Source organism: Chrysochloris asiatica, unplaced genomic scaffold (genome assembly GCF_000296735.1).
Source record: "Chrysochloris asiatica unplaced genomic scaffold, ChrAsi1.0 scaffold00304, whole genome shotgun sequence".
NCBI lineage: Eukaryota > Metazoa > Chordata > Mammalia > Afrosoricida > Chrysochloridae > Chrysochloris > Chrysochloris asiatica.
Window position 1 is genome coordinate 282,118 of NW_006408822.1, and position 21,067 is coordinate 303,184.

The window sequence follows — 21,067 nt, forward strand, 5'->3', positions numbered from 1 at the left end:
CTATGCTGAGTCTCCTAATCTATGAGCACAGGAGGACCCTATTTAGGTCTTCTTTAGTCAGCAGATAAAACTTTTATGTTTTATAATATCTATGAGACTAATAATCTTTGGTTAGATTGTACACGTTATTGTGGGTTTCATTTTAGTCTCTACATGTTTATTGTCAGTATGTAGAAGAAATGTGATGGATTTTTGTGGTTGATCCTGTATCCTGCCATTTTGTTGAACTCAATTATTAATTAGTTTTTGGATTTCTTGGTATTTTCTATGTATACAATCATGTTATCTACAAACCGAACAGTTTTACTTTTTCCTTTCCAATCCAAATACCTTCTCTTTTTATTGCTAGCTAAGTTTTCCAGTACTAGTTTAAGAATGGTGCGAGCAGACATCCTTGCTTTGTTCCTGATCTTTGAGGGAAAGCACTCAGTCTTTTACAATTAAGCATGATGTTAGCTCTATGGTTTTTGTAAATGCCCTTTGTCAAGTTGAGGAAATTATCTACTATTCTTAGTTTTCTGAGAGTACTTATCATAAATTACTGTTAGATTTTATCAAATGATTTCCCTGTATCAACTGAGACATTTATATTTATCCAAAAAGGTTTCTCTTCTGTTAGGCTGCCCTTTTCCTCTGACTAGAAGAGTGAGCTTTTCTTGAAGTTCCTTTTTTGTTTGTGCCTATTGGTGGTTCTAGGATAGGGTTCTCTGGTATCCCATCCATGTTATCTGAAAGGTAAAAAGTAAACCCAGACACCTCACTGCTGTGTCAGTCCTCAACTCCTGAGGTCCCCAGAAGTCTACTTTCTTCTTTCTACCTTCCAGTCTTCCTATGTTTTTTGTGTAATGCACGTTTTAAGAAAGAAGAAACCCCTCAAGATTAATGAGCTAAGCACTTCAGGAGTAAGAAAAGAATGTCATACACCTCAAAAGAAGGAAAGAAGTAATAAAGGTAAGAGTTAAAATTAGTCTAATACAAAACAAGCAAAAAAAAAAAAAAAGTTGAAAAGCTTAAGGCCAAAATTTTGTTCTGTGAAGACAAAACACAGAAAATTCAAATAAGATAATTAAGAAAAATGAGAAAAAAAGAAAAAACACCAATGTTTGATCCCATTGCTGTAGCCATTGTGCTAATCCATCTAGTTGAGGGCTGTCCCCTCTTTTTGCTGACTACGCATGATTTCCTTCTCCCAGGACTGGTCCCTCCATCACTAAGTATGTACATTATCATCGTTGCTTCCAAGAAACATTGCAGCTATTCTTCTTTCAAGACAGATTTGGTTGTTCTGCAGTTTAAGGTATACTCAATATTCTTCACCAAAATTCTAGACAACCTCAATGTTAAGGGAGAGGATTCTCCGAAAAGTCTAAATAATCAGGACAAGAAGGGACCAGAAAAGCAAGACAGAAACTCAAATCCTGCAACATGGAGAAGAAAAAGGAATTGAAGAATCCCTCTCTACTTTGGCATCTGGAAGCCACTGGAGACCACTTTGACAGAATAGTTTCAGGGAGTGGTATGGGAAGAGCTAGACTGTTGTGGGCTGCTGAGTGAACAATGCTTGCAAGTCGAACTGGCTGAGGAGGGAAGCAGAGGAGAAGCAAAAGAAGAAACCAATTAAAGTGTGGACAAATTTATAGACTATCTAGACTGGAAAAGAAGAGAGGGTGGTGAGAACGAACAACAACCACACTTCCTAGTCCCTCCACATTCCAGAAAGAAAAACACTGACTGTCCTTTGACCAGTCTTAAGGCATGAGCTCATAACCATCAGACTTAGGTTTCAAAGCCATCCTAATTATTAATGATGAATTATTTCTGTTAATCATGCTGACCAAACAGCAACAGCCTCAGTCCAGTAACCACGTTTCTATGTTCAAAGGTGTACCAGTTCCTGCAAGCTCACCTGCTCCTGAACCCATATTTATAAAAAATGAAAGGAGTTACATGCCCACACAAATCTGACATGGAGAGGCTAAGTGATTTGTACAAGAACCAGGAGTCACATTTATGTCTCTCTTAAACACGACCTTACACTGCTTCCCTCTATACACCATTCTACTCTCCTTTAAACTGACAGCATTATTTTGGATCTCTTCACAGGCACTCTCCACACACACTCACATATATGCTGATTACACCTGTACGAGTTTCATTTACACCCACCCACCTTTTCACCCTAGAACTGAAGCTCTTTGGTGTAGTCCTACCGGCTTTTTTTACATGGCAGATGTAAATCATTACAGATTTTACATTTAATCTGTAATGATTAAATTTGTTATAGCCAACTTGCTTTCAAAAGGGTGTACACGTTTTGTTTGTAGGTGATTTAAACCACTCTCATACTGCAATATTCTTTATAGTATTCATGAACTTAATAGTACTCTACTGGCATACCTAATCACCCAGGCAAAACAACACTGTACATCTCATATTACCACAGGTTCCAAATTAGAGAATTTAATCTTCACCAAAGAGGTTTCACCATCTTAGTAGGTATGAGGCCAAAAACATACTTCTTACCTGAATTTTGATTGGCCAGGTGAAATTACTGACATAAACAAAGAAAGTAATATTTGGGTGGTTGCGAAAATCAAACTTCTCATTAGAGAAACTATCTTTGTACTCGTTAATGTTGGTTTTTGAAACAACAGGCATCTCTTCTCCAGCCTGGGTCCCAGCTGTTGAGAAGAAAAGAATGAAATAGAAGAGACTTTTCCTTGAAGTGGAGGGAGGGTAAAGGAACGGTGGTGGGGTGACCTGTCCTTATTGTTAATAATAGCATTTACTGAACACTTGCTATATTCCAGCAACCCAGCCCATTTCATTTACTCCTCACTACAATGCTGCTGTTATACTCATTTACAAATTAGGAAATAGAGGATCACAGAAATTAAATAACTTGCTTCACACGACATAGCCAACAAGTAGTGGAGTTGGGATTTTAATCTGGGCAGGCTGATATACAAGCCAGGCCCCAACCAGGATTGTTTTACTAGGGACTCCTGCGACTTCCCAACACTGGAATAAGCTACATGCAGCCATGAAAACTCAGATACCACTAGAATCCTATCAAACAAGCATTTGCATTACATCTTTCTACAACACTTCAATCTCTTTGCATTTCCATTTTGTACCTGCTTGGCAGTGTTCTTGGCCCCACTTTCTTCATACCAGGGACACCAACCTATCCCATACTTCCTAACTGGCCATGTCCTCAAGACTCAGAGGAAGTGGAGAAAAATGGGCTTGAAGGATGACTCAGTCCTCCTTTTACCTACAAGCTACAGTATTTAAGTCTCACTAACTTGATAAAGGAGTCCTGATGTGGTGCTGTGGGTTAATGCACTGGACTTCAAAGTTGGTTTGAACCACAAGGTCGGTGGTTCAAACTCATCAGCTCCTAGGGGTCACTATGAGCCAGAACCGATTCAATGGCACTTAACAACAACAACAACAGACTTGATATAACCCCATCCTCTCCTTTAACATTACATATTCTCCCTCAGTCAGTGATTCTAGTGTCTAAGAAGTGGCATGAAATTACCCCCCTCCACCCATATTTGACTTAAATCTTTGGTAACTAGAGCCTGTTGAGTGACTAGAGACATGCTCGTTAAGACAGTCATTGCAAAGCATTCATATGCTCAGAGGAGATGCCTATCTCTAGACAAGGCTTTGAGAATTCAGACTTGTCTTTAAAAGTCTCCTCTCATTGCAAGTTTCAAACATTCTTTGAAGTCTACACAACCTTTTAGGACATGATGAACCTAAGGTGATGTCTGTAGACTAAGGTGACAACCTTATTTCTGCATCAGTCTAAATGATCTGTTTTGACCAGACCACATTAATGTTTTAATATCATAAGTAATGATAATGACAATAGTTATCATTTAGTGAGAATTTACCATTTGTCAAAGACTATACTGGGTACTTCATTTACCATCTCATGTAATCCTCACAATACTCTACAAAGATGTTGTGTTTAAGTGTAGTCAAGCCAAGTTCTTGACGCATCACAATCTTGTATAGCTTTTCTGGGGGGCGGCTGGTGTGTTTGAACTACCAACGTTGGGGTTAGCTGTCCAGCGCTTATTCTACAATGACACACCAGGATAAATGTTTTTATTATTCTACTTCGCAAACAAGGAAAATGTCTCAGAAATGTTAAATTAACTTACCTATTAGCATAGTGCCTGTTAATAACAACAGGCAGAATTCAACTCAAGTTTGTCTTGTCAAGCTATGTTTTTAATCACTACATGAGGGTCACCCTTTATTTCTCCCGCCCAGCAGATCTACTTTAGTAGATCATAGTAGCATGAATAAGATAGAAAAAGCCATGGTCTTAGAGTTTAATATAGTACCCTAAGTATGAAGGGCTTCAAAAAGTTTGTGGAGAATGGAACTAAAAGATAATGTAATGTAATTTTTCCATGAATTTTTTGAAGCCTCCTTGACCAAACATTTCTCTGTACTTAATAAAATCTCATTCTATTTAAACTGTTCCCAATTCTTGAAACTAAGAGCCATCTGCCTTTTCCACTTCTGAAGCATCAATGAGGATGATAGTGGGATCTGTAAAGCTCTGGCTGCAGCAGTGGTATTAGTGGTGGGAGTCAGGTAGGCATAGTAACTATGTGCTGTGCCTGGTACCACAGAAGACTCTGATAATGTATAACCTAACTTCCTCTCCACTACAGCTCTAGGAGGTAATACTGTTCTCACTTTTACAGATAAATAACCTTGGGGCTTAGAGAGGAGAGTAGACACTTGCTCAACATCTCACAGCTAATTAACAGCAAAGGTAGATTTGAAGCCTTTCTTCCTGTCTCTAGAGCCCCCTTTCTCAACTCCTATATCACATTTCTCAATTTATCACTTCCACCTGGAGGGTCTTCTCAAGTATCAGTCTTTACCTGAGAAGCTGGCAGCCCATGTGATGTTGAGGTTGAAGTTTTGGGAGGCATTGATGAACATGTCCAAATCCCTGTTTTGCTGATGAGAAATGCAAATAATTAGAAAATTAATTATAACAATTTCTAGATTTAAAATAAAATGTAATTAAATTTTACTCTCAAATTTTTAATTACAGGATAAATAGTACTTTATAATATCAAGAAAAACTCAAAATAGTAAATTCTTAATCAGTTTTCCATAACACAAGGAATATACGTCAAATAAAATTTCCCTTCCCTCCCATAAAAGCATATGGAATGTAAATTTTATCAATTCTTTTATCAAATTTTATCAGACTTTTATCAAATGCTTAACTCCAAGAAAAGAAAGGTTAAAAATAGACCCTGAGCATATTAATTATCAACTGATCTTTCTGCATCAGGGAGCTAATTCTTTCTAATTCAGAAAGAAGAGCCTCTTCAAGAAATGGTACTGGGAAAATTGGATTTCCACATGCAGAAAACAGGATTCATGGGTCACACCCTACACAAACTCAAAATTGATTAATCACCTACATATGCAAACTAAAACCATTAAAATTCAGAGAAGAAAAGACAGGACAACACTGTTGGGGCTCACTTTAACAATGACTTATTTCATATAATAAAACACAAACAGCAAAAAAACAAAATAAATGGGACCTCATAAAAATGGAAAACTTTTGCTTATCAAGATGTTATCAAAAATGTTAAAAGACAAGCTACCTACTGGGAGAATATTTCCATAAACCATGTATCTGACAGGAATCTAAAAACCAAAATATACATGAAACTTCAACAATTTAACAAGAAAGCAAATAACCCAATCATAAAACGTGTAAAGGACTTGCAGAGCCATTTCACCAAAAGGGGCATTCAAATGGCCACCAAACGCATGAAAAAAAATGTTCAAGCATCATTAGTCATCTGAGAGCAGAAAATCAAAAACACAAAACACAAGACACCATTTCACATCCATTAGGATGGGTGCCTACAATGGGTATCTGAGAGCAGCAAATCAAAAACACAAAACACAAGACACCAATTCACATCCATTAGGATGGGTGCCTACAATGGGTTTTGTTGTTGTTCGTGCTGTGGGTTAGGTTGTTAACCAAAAAGTTGGTGGTTCAAAACCCACCAGCTGCTGTGAGACTGTAGAGTTATAGTCTCAGAAATTTTATATAAGGCCTCTATGAGTAAGAACCTACTGGATGGCAGTGGATTTTTGCTGTTTAGGATTGTATTATAGATTGAATTGTGTCTCCCTAAAGATGTGTAGTAAATCCTAACCTTTATGCCTGTGGTTATAATCCCATTTAGTAATGGCTGGTCTTTGTTATGTTAATGAAGCAAGATTTGTGTAGCCATGTCTTGATTCCATTTCTCATTAGCTTTTTATTGTGAATAGGGTGAAGGTTTACATAGTAGCTTATCAGTTTTATATTCAACATTTCATATCCATTTTGTTTTCATCTTACTATGTTGTTGTTGTTGTTAAGTGCCGTCGAGTCGGTTCCGACCCATAGCGACAGGGTTTCCAAGGGTGTAAATCTTTACGGGAGTAGAAAGCCTCATCTTTCTCCCGCGGAGCGACTGCTAGTTTCAAACCGCCAACCTTAAGGTCCGCAGCCCGATTCGTAACCACTACGCTACCAGAGCTCCTTTCTTACTGACTATAAGTCCCTCAATATAACAATAAGTCCCTCAATATAACATCATTGATCCCACCCACTTCCTGTCTTTCCTGTTTCTAGTCTTCCTTTCCCAAACCTTGTGAACTTTGTCCTTGTCTAACGTTGCTCTTTTGATCTCAAACCGCTGACTATTCTAAGGTGTATATACCTCACTCATGTTACTGTTCCCCTAATAGATCTATCTATTGTCTGGCTGAAAACTGAGCCACTGAGGTGAGTTCTGTTCCAGATCTGAGAGTGACTACGGGCTATAGTCTCAGAGGTTTCACCAGCTCTATCTGACCAATAAGCCTGGTATTTTTAAATTTTTATGATTTTAAGTTTTGTTCCAGTTTTCTCCCACTCTATCCAGAGCTTTCTAGTTTATTGCAGGATTGTGTATATAACCAGCATTTATCTCTGCTGCCTTTAACCCTTGCACTCCTCCCTGTGTCTTCCTCTGCTTTCTTTTTTTTAAATCAAGTTTCTTCTTTCTTATTGTATATTGTCTTCCTTAACACTCAAGTTAAGGAGTCTTTTTTTGGCCGTTAACTACAAGGTCAGCAGTTCAAATCTACCAGTTGCTCCATAGGAGAAAGATGAGGCTTTCTACTCCAGTAAAGATTTACAGCCTTGGAAACCCTAGGGTCACTATGAGTCAGAAGTGACTCCACTGCACTTAACAACAACCTAACTACCATCACACTAAGTCTACACATGTATACATCTAGCCAGGGACTTACCCTCCCACCCTGTTTGTAATAAAAAAAAAAAAAAAAGATTGTCTTTTTTAGTGCGAACACCAAAGTTTATCCATTCTTCCAATGGAGGACATTTAGGATGTTTCCATCTTTTTACTATTGTGAATAGTTCTGTGATGAACATGGGTGTGCATATATCTATTCTCATTGTGGCTCTTATTTCTCTAGCCAGGAGATATAAACCAAATAGAGGGATTACTAGGTTATATGATATTTTTCTTTCCAACTTTTTGAGGAAGCACCAAATTGTTTTCCACAGTTGATGCACCATTTTCAGTTCCAACAGTCTCTTTACACCCTCATCAGCATTTGTTGTTTTCTGTTTTTTTTTGAACTTTGCTATTGAAGTTGGGGTTAGATGATATCTCATTGTTGTTTTGAATTGTTTCTCTCTAATGGATAATGGTGTGGCATTGTAGGATGTGTACTGGACTGCTAAACACAAGGCAGGCGATTCCAACCTACCAGCCGCTCCTTGGAAATCCTATACAGGGTTGCTAGGAGTTGGAATCCATTCAATGGCACTTAACACAATGGCTAATGATCATGAACATTTATTCATGCCATGTTTGGTGGCCAGCTGAGTCTCTTCTCTGGTGAAGTGTTTATTCATGCCCTCTGCCCTTTTTTAAACAGGGTTATTAGTCTGTCTTGTTGAAGTGTAGAAGTTTTCTAAAAGTCTTAGAGATTAGTCCCTTGTCTGATATTTTCAGTCCACCTCTTTTGTGCTGTAAAAGCAAACAAGCAGAAAGAAGACATGGGAGAGGATAGATGCCATGCCACATGAAGATCACCAAGAAGCCAAGAGCCAAGAGAGAAAGTCTTGCCCTAGAGTTGGCGCCCTATATTTGGACTTCAAGTCTCCTGGATTTTGAGAAAATAAGTTTGTTTGCTAGTCATTCATTTGTGGTATTTCTGTTATAGCTGTAAGAGTTTTAAAGTACCTAATAGTAAAAGCCTATTTTGGAGTTCTGGTGTGGGTTAATGCACTGGACTGTAAAGTCGGTTTGATCAGCAAGGTCGGTGTTTCAAGCTCACCAGCTGCTCCTTGGAAACCCTATACAGGGTCACTATGGGTCAGAACCGATTTGATGGCACTAAACAACAAGAAGTTATTTTGCAGATTCCTGTTGTGGCACTGCAGGATAAGCACTGGACTGCTAACTGCAGTTCAAACCCACAAGCTGCTCTGTGGGATAAAGATAAGGATTTTTACTCCTGTAAAGATTTATAGCCTTGGAAATCCTATACGGTGTTGCTTTCAGTGGGAACTGACTTGACGGCACTGAGTTAAGTGAACATTAGCAAAAGCCCATATTACACTGAAGTGACTGTTGGTTAAAATTATGGATGTCAAAGGACTCAGAAGAAGAATTATAGAGAGTCTCTATCATCTTAGAAAATGCATACGGCACCAGCAACAGAAAGTTGCTAGAAATATGGATGTTAAATGAGCTTCTGGTGAGCCTTTAAAAGAAAATAACTAGCATGTGATTGGACAATGGATAAAAGGCGCTGCATTTTATGCAGTGGCAATGAAGTTGGCTGAATTAATGTTCAAATGTTTGGTGGAGGCAGATCTTATAGTTGATGAACTTAGATATTTGGCTGAGGAAATTTCTAAACAAGATTTTAAAATGGTTTTTCCTTGCTACTTAAGAGTAAAAATCAGAGAAGAGATGGATTTAAAAACAAACTGCAAAAATGAAAATAGAACTTAAAGATTTGGAAAATTCTGTTGTACAAACTAAAGACATGTGCACCAACGACATGGCTATACAATCTTTTGTTACACAGATTAAGCCTGTGACTGATGGATTTAACCAATTACCATACCAGAAACACCATCAGCTTAGACTGAAGGGCATAGAGGAAGAACAAGAGAGGAAGAAATGCTGGCTGCCTCTTGGAATTCAACAACAGACAATAGGTCAAAGAAGCACTGTCTGCTGTCTTCCAAGATTAGCAAAAGACCATCCCTGGAGAAGTTCAGAGATCAGCAAAACTGTTGGAAGGAGCACAGGAAGCAGAGCTGCATCAGTTTCAAAGGGTGGAGTCCAGGCCTTCTAGATTTAAAAGAGATCTCCAATTCAGTTCCAGAGTGTAGGGCTGCTGTTCATGAGTAATGGGATATGAAGTAACTGTCCAAAGTGAAGGGAGCAGGGCTGACATGTCCAAGGTGTAGAAGAATAGGGTCTACCAGGGCCAAGGGGTTGGGATAGCTCCCAGATGAACTAGGGAGAGGATATGGGAAGTAGATGGATAAACTAATGTAGGAGAGTTGCTGTCTCAGTGGGCCTGAAAGGAGGAATTGAAGCCAAGTGCAGAAGGGTCTTCACCCAGAATCCAGAGAGCATGGCAAATGCCTCGAGTCTGAAGGGCAGAGCCCTTGTCCAGATGGTCAGAGAGAACAGAGGTCTATTTTCAAACTTTGACAGCCATGTAACTTGTTCTGCTTGGTTTTGAAACTGCTTGGTGCCCATCATCTTTTCTTTCCCTTCAATTCCTTCCACTTGTAATGAAAATGTCTACCTTGTGCCTGTTGCACCTTTGTATTTTGCAAACAGATAACTTGTATTTTGGATTTCACATATTCACAAATGAAGAGGAATTTTGCTCTAGGACAGCATATGCCTAAAATTGCAACCATATTTGAGTTAGATGAATCAGAAGGAGAGATTTTGGATTTGAACTGATTTTAAACTTTTGGGATGATGTGATAGGGTAAATGTGTTTTGGATATGTCAAGGACATGAATTTGGAGGGAGGTAATGAGTAAAATGGAGTTCTGGTGTGGCGCTGGGGTTAATACGCCAGGACTGCAAAGTCATTTGAACTGCAAGGCTCACCAGCTGCAACTCAGAAACCCTATAAAGGGTCACTATGGGTCGGAACTGACTTGACAATAACAACCAAGAGTAAAATATTATAGATTAAGTTGTGTAAACCCCCAAAATAAGTACTGTAAATCCCACCCTCTATGTCTGTGATCAGGCTTTCTACTCCCGTAAAGATTTACACCCTCGGAAACCCTGTACAGGGTCGCTATGGGTCGGAACCGACTCAACGGCACTTAACAACAACAACAACAACGTCTGTGATTATACTCCCATTTGGGAATGGGTTGTCTTTATTATGTTAATGATACCTGATTAGAGTAGGGGGCTCTTGAATCAATCTCTTTTGAGTCACAAAAGAGATTAAACAAGCAAGTTAGCAAGCAGAGAAGGGAGAGGGCAGATGCCATGCTAAATGTACATTACTAAGGAATAAGAACTTTCCTTAAAGACAAGGGAAAGAAAGTCTTTCCCTAGAATCTGTACCTGGAACTAAAACTTCTAGCCTCCAAAACTGTGAGAAAATACATTTTTATTCATTAAAGCCATCCACTTGTGGCATTTCTGCTATGTTGTTACTGTTAAGTGCTGTGAAGTTGGCTCCAACCCTGTGTAGGGTTTCCAAGGGGCAGCTGGTAAACTGGAACCACTGACCTTGCAGTTCAAACAGGTTTGCAGTCTGGCACATTAACCCACAGCACCATACCAGGAGTGCTATAGCAGCACTAAATCACAAAGACAAGGTGCACTAGTAATGTAATGGGTTATGAGTTGGGCTGCTAACCAGAAGGTCATCAGTCAGCTGCTCCACTGGATAAAGTTGAGGTTTTCTGCTCTCATAATTACAGCCTCAGAGTCCTGGTGTGGTATTGTAGGATAATGCGCTGGACTGTAAGATGGGTTTAAGATGCAAGGTCAGCAGTTCAAATCAACCAACTGCTCCTTGAACACGTTATACAGGGTCCCTGTGAGTCAGAACTGACTCAACAGCACACAACTACCTCCACTAAATCATTATGACAGATGACTAAGATTATAATAAAGACAGACAATGACAAATGTTGTTGAGGATGGGGTATACTGAAACTTTCATCCAGCGCTGGTATAATGCAAAATGTTATAGCCCTTGTGGGAAACAGTATGGTGGTTCTGCAAAAAACTAAACACAGAACTACTATGTTGTTGTGTTGCTGTAAAGTGCCATCAAGTCAGTTTCACCTGATAGCACCCTGTATGACCATATGACCCAGCAATTCCACTCCTAGATATATAACCAAAATACTTGAAAGCAGACTCAGAGACCTGTATATCAGTGTTCACTGCAGCACTTTTCACAATAGCTAAAAAGTGGAAGCAACCTAAATGTCCATCAAGAGATGATTGGATAATAAAATGCAGTTCACACATACAATGGAATACAACTAGGCCAGTAAAAGGAAGAAAGTCTTATATATGCTATAACATGCACAGAGCCTGAAGACATCATGCAAAGTGAAATAAATCAATCACAAAAGGACAAACAAATATTATATAACCTCACTTTTATAAAAAGAAAAGGCAACTGTATAGAGATCATAGGTTATTAGGGATGGCAAGGAGAGGGAAAGAATGAGTTATTGCTTATAAAGTTTTCGTTTATGGTGATAAAAAATGGCACTGATTAAGGATATGTTGATAATTACAAATGCTATACACCTATATACTCTCAGCTGGTTTGCCTAAGTCTCAGGTCCTTCTAACCACTTAATAGCAGCAGAAGTTCCTTTGCTATTAAGCTTATTACCATTTCCTATGGAGCTTTCTAAGAAGCTCTGGTGGTGTAACGGTTAGGTGCTCAGCTGCTAATTGAACGGTTGGAAGTTCAGCCACCCAGAAGCTCCAAGGGCAACATGTTCTTGTAAAGATTACAGCATAGGAAACCCCGTAGGGCATTTCTACTCTGTAACACATGGGGTTGCTATGGATCAGAAACTATCGACAGCATCCAACAATAACACAGAGTTTTCTACTCAAAAATGAAAAAAATCTTTGTTGTATAATACACTTCTAAAAAGATGTATACTTCTAAAAGACACTTATGGAGTCCTGGTATGGCACTGTGGGTTAATGCACTGGACTATAAAGTCGGTTTGAACCGCAAGGTTGGCGGTTCAAGCTCTTCAAGCTGCTTCTTGGTAACTCTATACAGGGTCGCTTTGGGTCGGAACTGACTCAATGGCACTTAACAACATTTTAAAAAGCTGAATTGGCAAAAACTGTGTGATAGATATATTTATAAAAACAACAATAACAACTGAGGTAGTTATTGAAGCTGCTTATGCACAACCGAACATGTCATGAGATTTGGTTCCCTGGTTTGGAGGTTTATGGTCATCGTTTCATGGGAAATGCCAGTTATGACTTGTTTACTACTTCTGTTCTACCTCCTAGCTCATTGTATAGCTGTGCCTGGGTCTTAAAGTGGCCAACTAGGGCAAAGCAATTGTCTCCATGTGCCTGGAGCAAGAGGAAGGAAAGGCAGGAAGAGGAGGAGGAGATTACAGGAAGTGTGGCTAGTGTGGCTAATTGCCTTCATGAACAACTGCTACCTTTTTTTTTAGGATGATAACATTGGATATTGAAGCATGGTGAATAGCACAAGAAGATGGAGATCACATGACAGAATTTTGTAAGACCATGACTTCTCATTGCAAATATCCTTTTTAAGCAACATAAATTATACACACGGACTTCATCAGATGGAATACACGGAAATCAAACTGACTACACCTATGTAATGATACAGTGGAAAAGCTCCACGTCATTAATCAAAACAAAACAGCGGCAGACTGTAGAACAGACCATCAATTGCTCATATTCAAGTTTAGGCTAAAGCTGAAGAAAATTAAAACAAGTCCATGAAAGCCAAAATATGATCTTAAACATGTTGTTGTTGTTAGGTGCTATCGAGTCGATTCTGACCCATAGCGACCCTGTACAGGGTTTCTGAGGCTGTAAATCTTTTCAGGAGCAGATCACCTCATCTTTCTCCTGCGGAACCACTGGTAGTTTCGAACTCCCGACCTTGAGGTTCTCAGCCCGATTCGTAACCACTACGCTACCAGACCCCAAATTTAGAGATGATCTCAAGAATAGATTTGATGCATAAGACACTAATGACAGTTCTAGGTCATGCTTCTGTGGTGTTCAGGTCCTTCAGAGGTGGCAATAATTGGACATTTTAACAACGTGACATCAGGGAGAAACAGGACATTCTAAAGCACAGAGCTCGGTGTGAATGTGTGATCGACAACCCTGAATAAGTGGACACCCCCAGGGAGGGTTCTTCTATACACATAGAAGACAACTGCCACCTTTTAATGAGTGCAGCACTGCACAGTGTCTGTCTACCATTACTGAACATTTTGACCAAAGATTCCATAGATAAATCCTGATCAAAAGTGGGGGGAGGGGGGAAAGGGGAATGTTGATCATAATTCTAACTTTTCATGGAACCCAGACATTTTGGATCCAATAAGCCCTGAAACTACTGCTCTGAGATAATCTTTAAATTATAAACCAAAAATATTCCCTTTAGTCTTCTTAAAACCAAATAATAGTTTAGCTTAAGTAGTAAAAATAATAAAGTCAGCCTTTAAAAAAAAAAGCATTATGTTCTTTTAAGTACTATCTACATGGGATCAAACTGACAGCAGTAACTCAAAAGACTAAATAGGAAACTTAGGGCCAGTGAGTTTATGTTGATGGAGGAGGAACAACTTAAGAAAGGAGGGTGAGAATGGTTGAAGGACTTAAGAATACAATCAATGTCTCTGAACTGTACATATAAAAACTACTGAACTGTGTTATGTTTTGCTGTGCTGATTCTCAACAACAACCAAAGGCCCTCTGACCTAAGTTGGGGAATCAGCCTTCTATGGTTCTGGACAATTGTTCTCAAACATCTGTAGAACTCACTCCTACTAGAAAAACACTTGATCAAGTGACCCAATTTACAGTTACTTATAAATTAAAGCCTTCTGATATAGGCTACATAAAACAAGCACTGGACTGCTAACCATAAGGCCAGTGGTTCAAACCCACCAGTTGCTCCTCAGAAACCCTATGGAGGGTGGCTATGAGTTGAAACTAACTCAACAGCATTTAACAACAACATACTTCTGAACTTACATATTACACATAGTTTAAATTTCCCCAAAACTGAAAATGGTTAAAAAAAAAGTTGAAATAAACTAAATTTTAAAAACAGTGTGAATGTATCCACTCAAGGTTTTAAATACATTTGTTTTCACTAGAAACATTATTTCTAAAGAAATATGACTGCATATGCTTTATTAGCTTTGAAAACTTCATTTATCATTTACAGGATCCAGCAACTTGAAGGGTTAGTCTAATTCAGTTATTTTGATTCTTTGTTTTAATGACTGAAAAAGGAACCTGAGAAATCTGTTGAGCCAAACACAAGAAGCACACTATGCTGGTGCTGTGTCATGAGTTACTTCATATGGCTCTTCTACCCAAAGTCTTTGTAACTTTCACCAAACAATTTTTTCTGATGGGTCTGGGTAAGAAACAGTGGGAGAAGATGCTGAAAGGCTTTGTGGGTAAATGGTAAAATAGCTTTATGTATGATGATTAGAAGAGAAGAAGCTTCCAAGGAGGAGCTTATCACTAAATTTAGTGAAATTTCATGATATACTAGATTACTGAATGACTTTACATATCCGTAAGAAATCATGTACATATGTCTTCATATTTTGAATGTTTTTTTTAAAATGTCATGCTAACTATGTTGGCTCCTTTTTACCATTAGTTAATACCTTATGGTAAGTTAAGGGCCATCATTAATGATAGGATATAAATTCACATATCAGATAGTCTTCTTAATGATTTCAACAGTTTCTGGTCCATGTTTTATTGGACCCAATTAAACCTTCATTAATTTTTCCTCACAATAGGGGCTGACTAACTCATCCTAGGAGAACATGTCCCTTATTATTTGCTTGTGTGTGTATAACTGGCATGAATTTCAATGTGTAGTTCCTTGGTGGGGTGCTTTTCAAGTCACTAGTGCATTCTGAGATTAGGTTTGGACTCCATGATCTGCTTCTACAATGGTGGAGAGCTGCCCTTTCACTCTCCTGGTGCAGCAGTTAAGTATTTGGCTGCTAATCAAAAGGTTGGCAGTTCAAAACAAGCAGCCACTCTGCAGAAGAACGATGTAGTGTCTGCTTTTGTAAAGATCCCAGTCTTGGAAATCCCATGAGAGCAGTTCTACTCTGTTAGGGTTACTGAGTTGGAATCAGCTCGATGGCAATGGATTTTTTCGTCCTCCTTTTCTTTATGGGGCTATGACAGGTTAATTGGCAAAGCAAAGTTGTGGGGAGTCAATGTCACAAAATGTCTGTGTATCAGATTCTGGTAAATCTTAACACCATTCTTGACTTTTACATAGAAAGGAGATACAATGTAGATTAACATGTTTTTCCTGCACTTCCAAAGATCACTCCAAAATGGAGACCACTGGTAAGGCAGTATTTCTATCCACTACAACCAAGAAAGGACTCTGGTGTGACCCTGTATGATCAGCACTGGACTGCAAACCACAAGATCAGCACCTCAAATCCACCAGCTGCTCCTTGGAAACCCTATACAGGGTCACTATGAGTTGGAACCAACTTGACGGCACTTAACAACAACAACGGCCAAGAAAATGAACCATACAAATTCATTATAAGGTAAGAAAATGTTAAAAATCTTACTTCATCAGGTGTAGCCACAAAATTGATGGCTGTATAATAGCGGTCATCTTCCTGGGATAAGCTAAAGGTGAACTGATAGTCAATAAGAAGAGTATCTATGAAAGAAAATAAATGCACATTTAAATAATGAAACAAAACAAAACAACGGGTCTCTAAAGGTAAAGACTGGTCATGTTGTTGCTGGATTCGGTTTACTAATATAAAGGAATTTGGTGTTTAGATTCATGTGGGATTTGATATTTAGTTTTTTATGATGTCTTTGGTTGGTTTTAGTATCAGGGTAATACTAAACTCACAGAATGTGTCTGCAAGTATTCCTTCCTCTGCTTTCTGTATTTTTCTATTTTCTGTATGAATTTGTGAAAGATAAGTTAACTTCCTTAAATTTTGGGTAGAATTCACTAAATTTTGGGTGAAACCATCTGGATATGGGCTTTTTTTTGAGGGAAGAATTTAAATAGCTAATTCAATCTATTTTCTACTTACTTCTTGAGTCAGTTTTGACAATTTAGGTCTTGCTAAGAATTTGTTTTATCTAAACTGTCTAATTTGTTGACATGAAGTTGTTCACAGTATTTAATATTTCCTTATAATCTCTCTAAAGTCAATAATGATGTCATTTCTTTCATCTCTGGTTTTGTCTTCATTTTCTTGATCAGTCTCACTAAAAGTTTTGTCAATTTTATCGATCTTTTCAAAGAACAGACTTCTTTTGGTTTATTGATTTTTCTCTATTATTTTTCCATTTCATTGATTTCTGTTTTAATGTTTATTATTTGTTTCCTTCTGTTTGCTTTGGATTTAGTTCCTCATTCTCCCCCTAGTTTCTTAATGTAGATTAAATTATGGACTTCAGTTCTTTACTCTTTTCAATTGTATTTCAAGCTATGAGGGGATTTCAAAATGCTCTTGGAAAAACTGAGTTAAAGATAACACAATTTTTCCATGAACTTTTTGAAGCCCCCTTGTATTTCTAAGTACTGCTTTATAAATTTCATTAATTTTGCATTTAATAAATTTTGATGTATTTTTGTTTTTCTTCAAGTGCAAAATATTTTCTAATTTCTCTGGTAATTTTTTTTGGTAGGGAAGGGGAACAATTTTGAGTGTAATCTGGCCTAACAAGTGAATTCTTTTACAGGGAGGAAAACCACTTACCTATATTTGCTTGCCTTGACAGATTTACATTTCACTTTAAGTTAATCATTTAATACTTTATTTTATGAGTTCTGAAAGAGGTGATTCATTCAAATCATCCCAGAAAGAATGAGAACTCCAACTATATTTCTAGAATTCAGTTTCTGATCTCCATCCTGAAATATGGTGACACCCCCCACCCCCTTGGTTCCCCAACCAGGTAATGGCAAATAAAGTATGGTTCCAAGATAACATAATGAAGGAAATGCCTATCTTTCTACTCTCCTCTGATATTTGTTATGGACATACTAACATAAACCACAGCACAATATATAAGCAGCTAGTAGTCATGTAAGTAGTAAACTTATTAGAATGTACACACATCTAATAGACTTCCATGCCTGGTTGCTATATTCCTACACACATATCATTCTCAAACCAGACTAAAGAAAACAGTAAGCTACTAAACTACTTTTCTTCTACAAAAATGAGAATTGCATACACACTTACAATAACATGTTCCTTTGAGAGGGTTTCCCTGGTATCGGTTTTCTACTTCACATCTGGGGAGTAAAAACAGCAAAGACATATTCTATTGCTAATTTTAAAAGAATCTATATTCATTTAAAAATCAAATAGAAACTTTTACATAAGTTATAGTTTTTGAGTCAGTGTAATTATATTCTTCACTCAGAAGGTGGATTAATGAGTGTTGGCATGTATTTTCAGTGCTGATTATTCAGGTCATACAAGCCACTATATAAAAATCATTGATAATAATTGTTTGCCAAAGCATATGAGATCTATTCAAATGCAATAAATGCAGACCTATTTCACATTTTCAGTTTTATATGAACTAAAGATTCTCCTAAAAATGCAGTTAAAACATTTTTCAAATATTAATTTCTTTTTCCTTTCCTATGCCACACTGGATAAATGGATTCTGTTCTTTAAATATGAGGTTAAATACCAAAAGCCATTTTAAAAAAATAATAAAACAAATAGGGTTCACTAGTCTGGAGAAGAAAGTTCTGGTCAAAACATTTATTCATTTTTCCAGATATTAAATGCCAGCAAAATCCAGTCTCCCATCAAACAAAGCCATTTAAGCACAAGCACCTTAGCTATGAAATAGGGCTCCTTTTGGCAAAATACAAAAGAAAAAGTTTTCAGAAATTTTGGAATTCTGTTATTCTTAACCTAACTTTAAAAACTGGGTTAAACTTTCCCCAGACAAAATATATTCCCTCCTTTTATATTCAGGGAGATTATCAGCATTTGCTTAAGTCCGTAATCTCTTGAAAGTGGTCTTTCACACTTACACTTAAACCTCACATCTTTATTGTAACCTAACTGAGCCTATTGTTGGTAAATGTTGTTGAATCAACCTTGTATACGATGTCCAAGGAGTAGCTTGTAGGTTTGAACCTCCAACCTTGCAGTTAGCAGTCCAGTGTTTATCCTACAGCACCTCACCAGAACTCCAACTAAGCTAAAATGGAATAATTTTGCTGTATCACATTTTTCTGTTTGAAGAGACAGGTTTCCAAACATTAATCTAAATCTTTGCTTAGATTTTTTTTTTTTTATGCACTGGTTTTATGGCAACAATGAAGCTAGTAAATGCATATATTGGTGAAAAACACAAGATGCAGGAAGAGCAATTTCCTCCTGAGCACCATTATCAATGTCTCAATCACTAGCAACATTGTTAATACTGTTCTTTAAGAAAAACAAAGTTTGCCAATGAAGTATCTGCTTGTATCGGCTTTGTATTTTAATAGTACTAAACATTTTCTTCTTGTTAAAGTCTCTTTTGAGAATGAGTAGACTGAACCCATGTGTTTTGTGAGGTTTTTCTATGAGGCATAGAGATACGTATTAACTGAGAAACAATCTCTCGCAATTTACCAGGAAACTAAAAGCAATGATTGCTAGTTTCATTATTAATAAATGGAGAAAGTGAGGCTTATTAGAGTGGTTGATTTGCCAAGAGCAACCTGCTGAGTGGAGGCAGAACAGGAACAAAACCCTGAGCCTGTATATTCCCTTCTCACTCAATTTTGCTGGTCTCATGAACTGTTAGGGTCCTAATTCATGGGTGAGCACTCTGGATCTTCAATGGAAAATGTCTAACAAATGTCACTCTAAGCTAGAGCCATGAAGGGCACAATAAAGGTGAGAAGATCATCTCTACTATCCAATTAACAAAATGCCAAATTAAAAAAAAAAAAACTGTAACTAGAATACCAGTTCTTCCATCACTATCCCTTGAAAAAGGGTGAATTGAAATCTCCTGATGGGACAAAAACAGAGTAACAGATAAAGTTAAATGACAAATTCAAATCAGAAACAAGGGAAATGTCAGTGTCACTCAAAAATAAAATTGGATTCCAGAGTCACTGAGAAACTGCTGCTAACCTGACGACCTCCTCAGTTTGGAGGTTGACCAAATTAGACATGTGTGAAGTAGCAAGAGCAAAATTTCAGATGGGAAGACCCAGTGATTCCTAGAAAACAAGGAAGAGGATGGCTCTCAGATCTCAGGCAGCTTGCCATCCCAGAGCCCTCCCCAGTGTGCAGGCACAGCTAACCATGACGCTCAGTCACTAAACCCAGGTATGGCCTGTGGCAGGAGCCAAGAGGGATTGTGGTACTCACAGCTGGCATTCGTCGCCCTTGACACCCTTGGTGGTGCAGAAGCACTTGCCTGTGTTGGTATTGCACAGTGATGCATGTCCATTGCACTTGCATGCTGGGGAAGAGAAGGAATGGAGGTCACAATTGTCTTAAAGGGTTACTACCACCAGAGACTGCCCTTAAAAACAAGTGAACTTTATCTGAATTGGGTTTGATAAGAAATACAGATTAAAATAAAAGCACTTAGTGGGTAAGGAGTGATGTTTTTAGCAAATGATTTATCTCAGGTGATGTAAAGGTAACATTACAGAAACCAAATCAAAGGGCAGGAGAAAAAAGAGCTGGTTTCCCTGTTATCTGAAGCAACCACCTGCTATTCTGAGCTTTTTGATAAACTCTGATTTTTACAATTTAGATATTATGATTCTTTCATTCATCCAGCAAATACTTCTGAAGCATCTCCTGTGTTCCAGGTACTGGGTGTGGGGATGCCTTGGCTCCATGGGATGCTGTGCATGATACTGCTCTCAGAGGGGGGCCTGGTCTAACTGCATTCTTCTCCTCCACAATGGCCACGATCCAGATCATACCAGGGTTCAGAATTGGGATGGAATTCCAATGGCAAGGTCAGTGCTAATGTTGGAGCACTCTGCCCTGCCTTCTTCTTCACTTTCACAGAAAACAATTCTTCCCATCTCCCTTCACTTGCCATCTCATACACCCCTAGCTTTTGTCATCCAACAGTAAGTGTGAGTAATGACAAACTTTTATACTCTAGTTGAAATAAATGAAAGTCTTTTTGCTCAACACCTTTTCACTCTATAGCTTGTTTCTAGAGATTAAATAAAAGGCATTATTAGGCTGAGGATTAAGTTTACTTTTAAATCCTGTGGAAGAAAAACAAATCACTGACAGAGACCTGTGAAATAAAATAGCACAGTGGTTAAGAGAAGGGCTGCTATAGTCAGAAATGTATGTGGCTCAGAGAGGGAGACAGCAAATTGATGAAAAGCAAAATCCTGAAGTCAGTCAGTCGGGATTGGACTGAAGTCCTCTATAATCTTGGGCTTCCTGCTTCACCTTTCTGAGTCTCAGTTTCCTTGTCTATAATGGGGATAGTAACAGTACCTATGTCTCACAGGAATTTTGTGAGAGTAAAATGAGGTAATAATGTATGATACCTGCAACATTGTAGGTATTCAATAAAATTGTGGTTTTTATCCTTAGCTAAAAACTATACCGTTCCACTCATAGATTTTACAATTAGGCCATCTATTATGGATTAAAGGAGCCCCGGTAGCGTAGTGAATTACGAGC

At 38.0% G+C, this 21,067-nt stretch overlaps 1 protein-coding gene across 1 annotated transcript in view; it reads right to left on the minus strand.

The window, feature by feature from the left end:
- The window catches only part of ATRN (attractin), a 271,410-nt gene that overhangs the window by 55,855 nt on the left and 194,488 nt on the right, over window positions 1-21,067 (minus strand). The window contains exons 20-24 of the mRNA XM_006874825.1: window positions 19,772-19,865; window positions 17,621-17,673; window positions 15,974-16,068; window positions 4,920-4,998; window positions 2,524-2,681 (exon numbers count right to left, since the gene is read on the minus strand). Coding sequence (XP_006874887.1) covers window positions 2,524-2,681; window positions 4,920-4,998; window positions 15,974-16,068; window positions 17,621-17,673; window positions 19,772-19,865 — 479 coding nt within the window. The remainder of the gene's footprint in view (window positions 1-2,523; window positions 2,682-4,919; window positions 4,999-15,973; window positions 16,069-17,620; window positions 17,674-19,771; window positions 19,866-21,067) is intronic.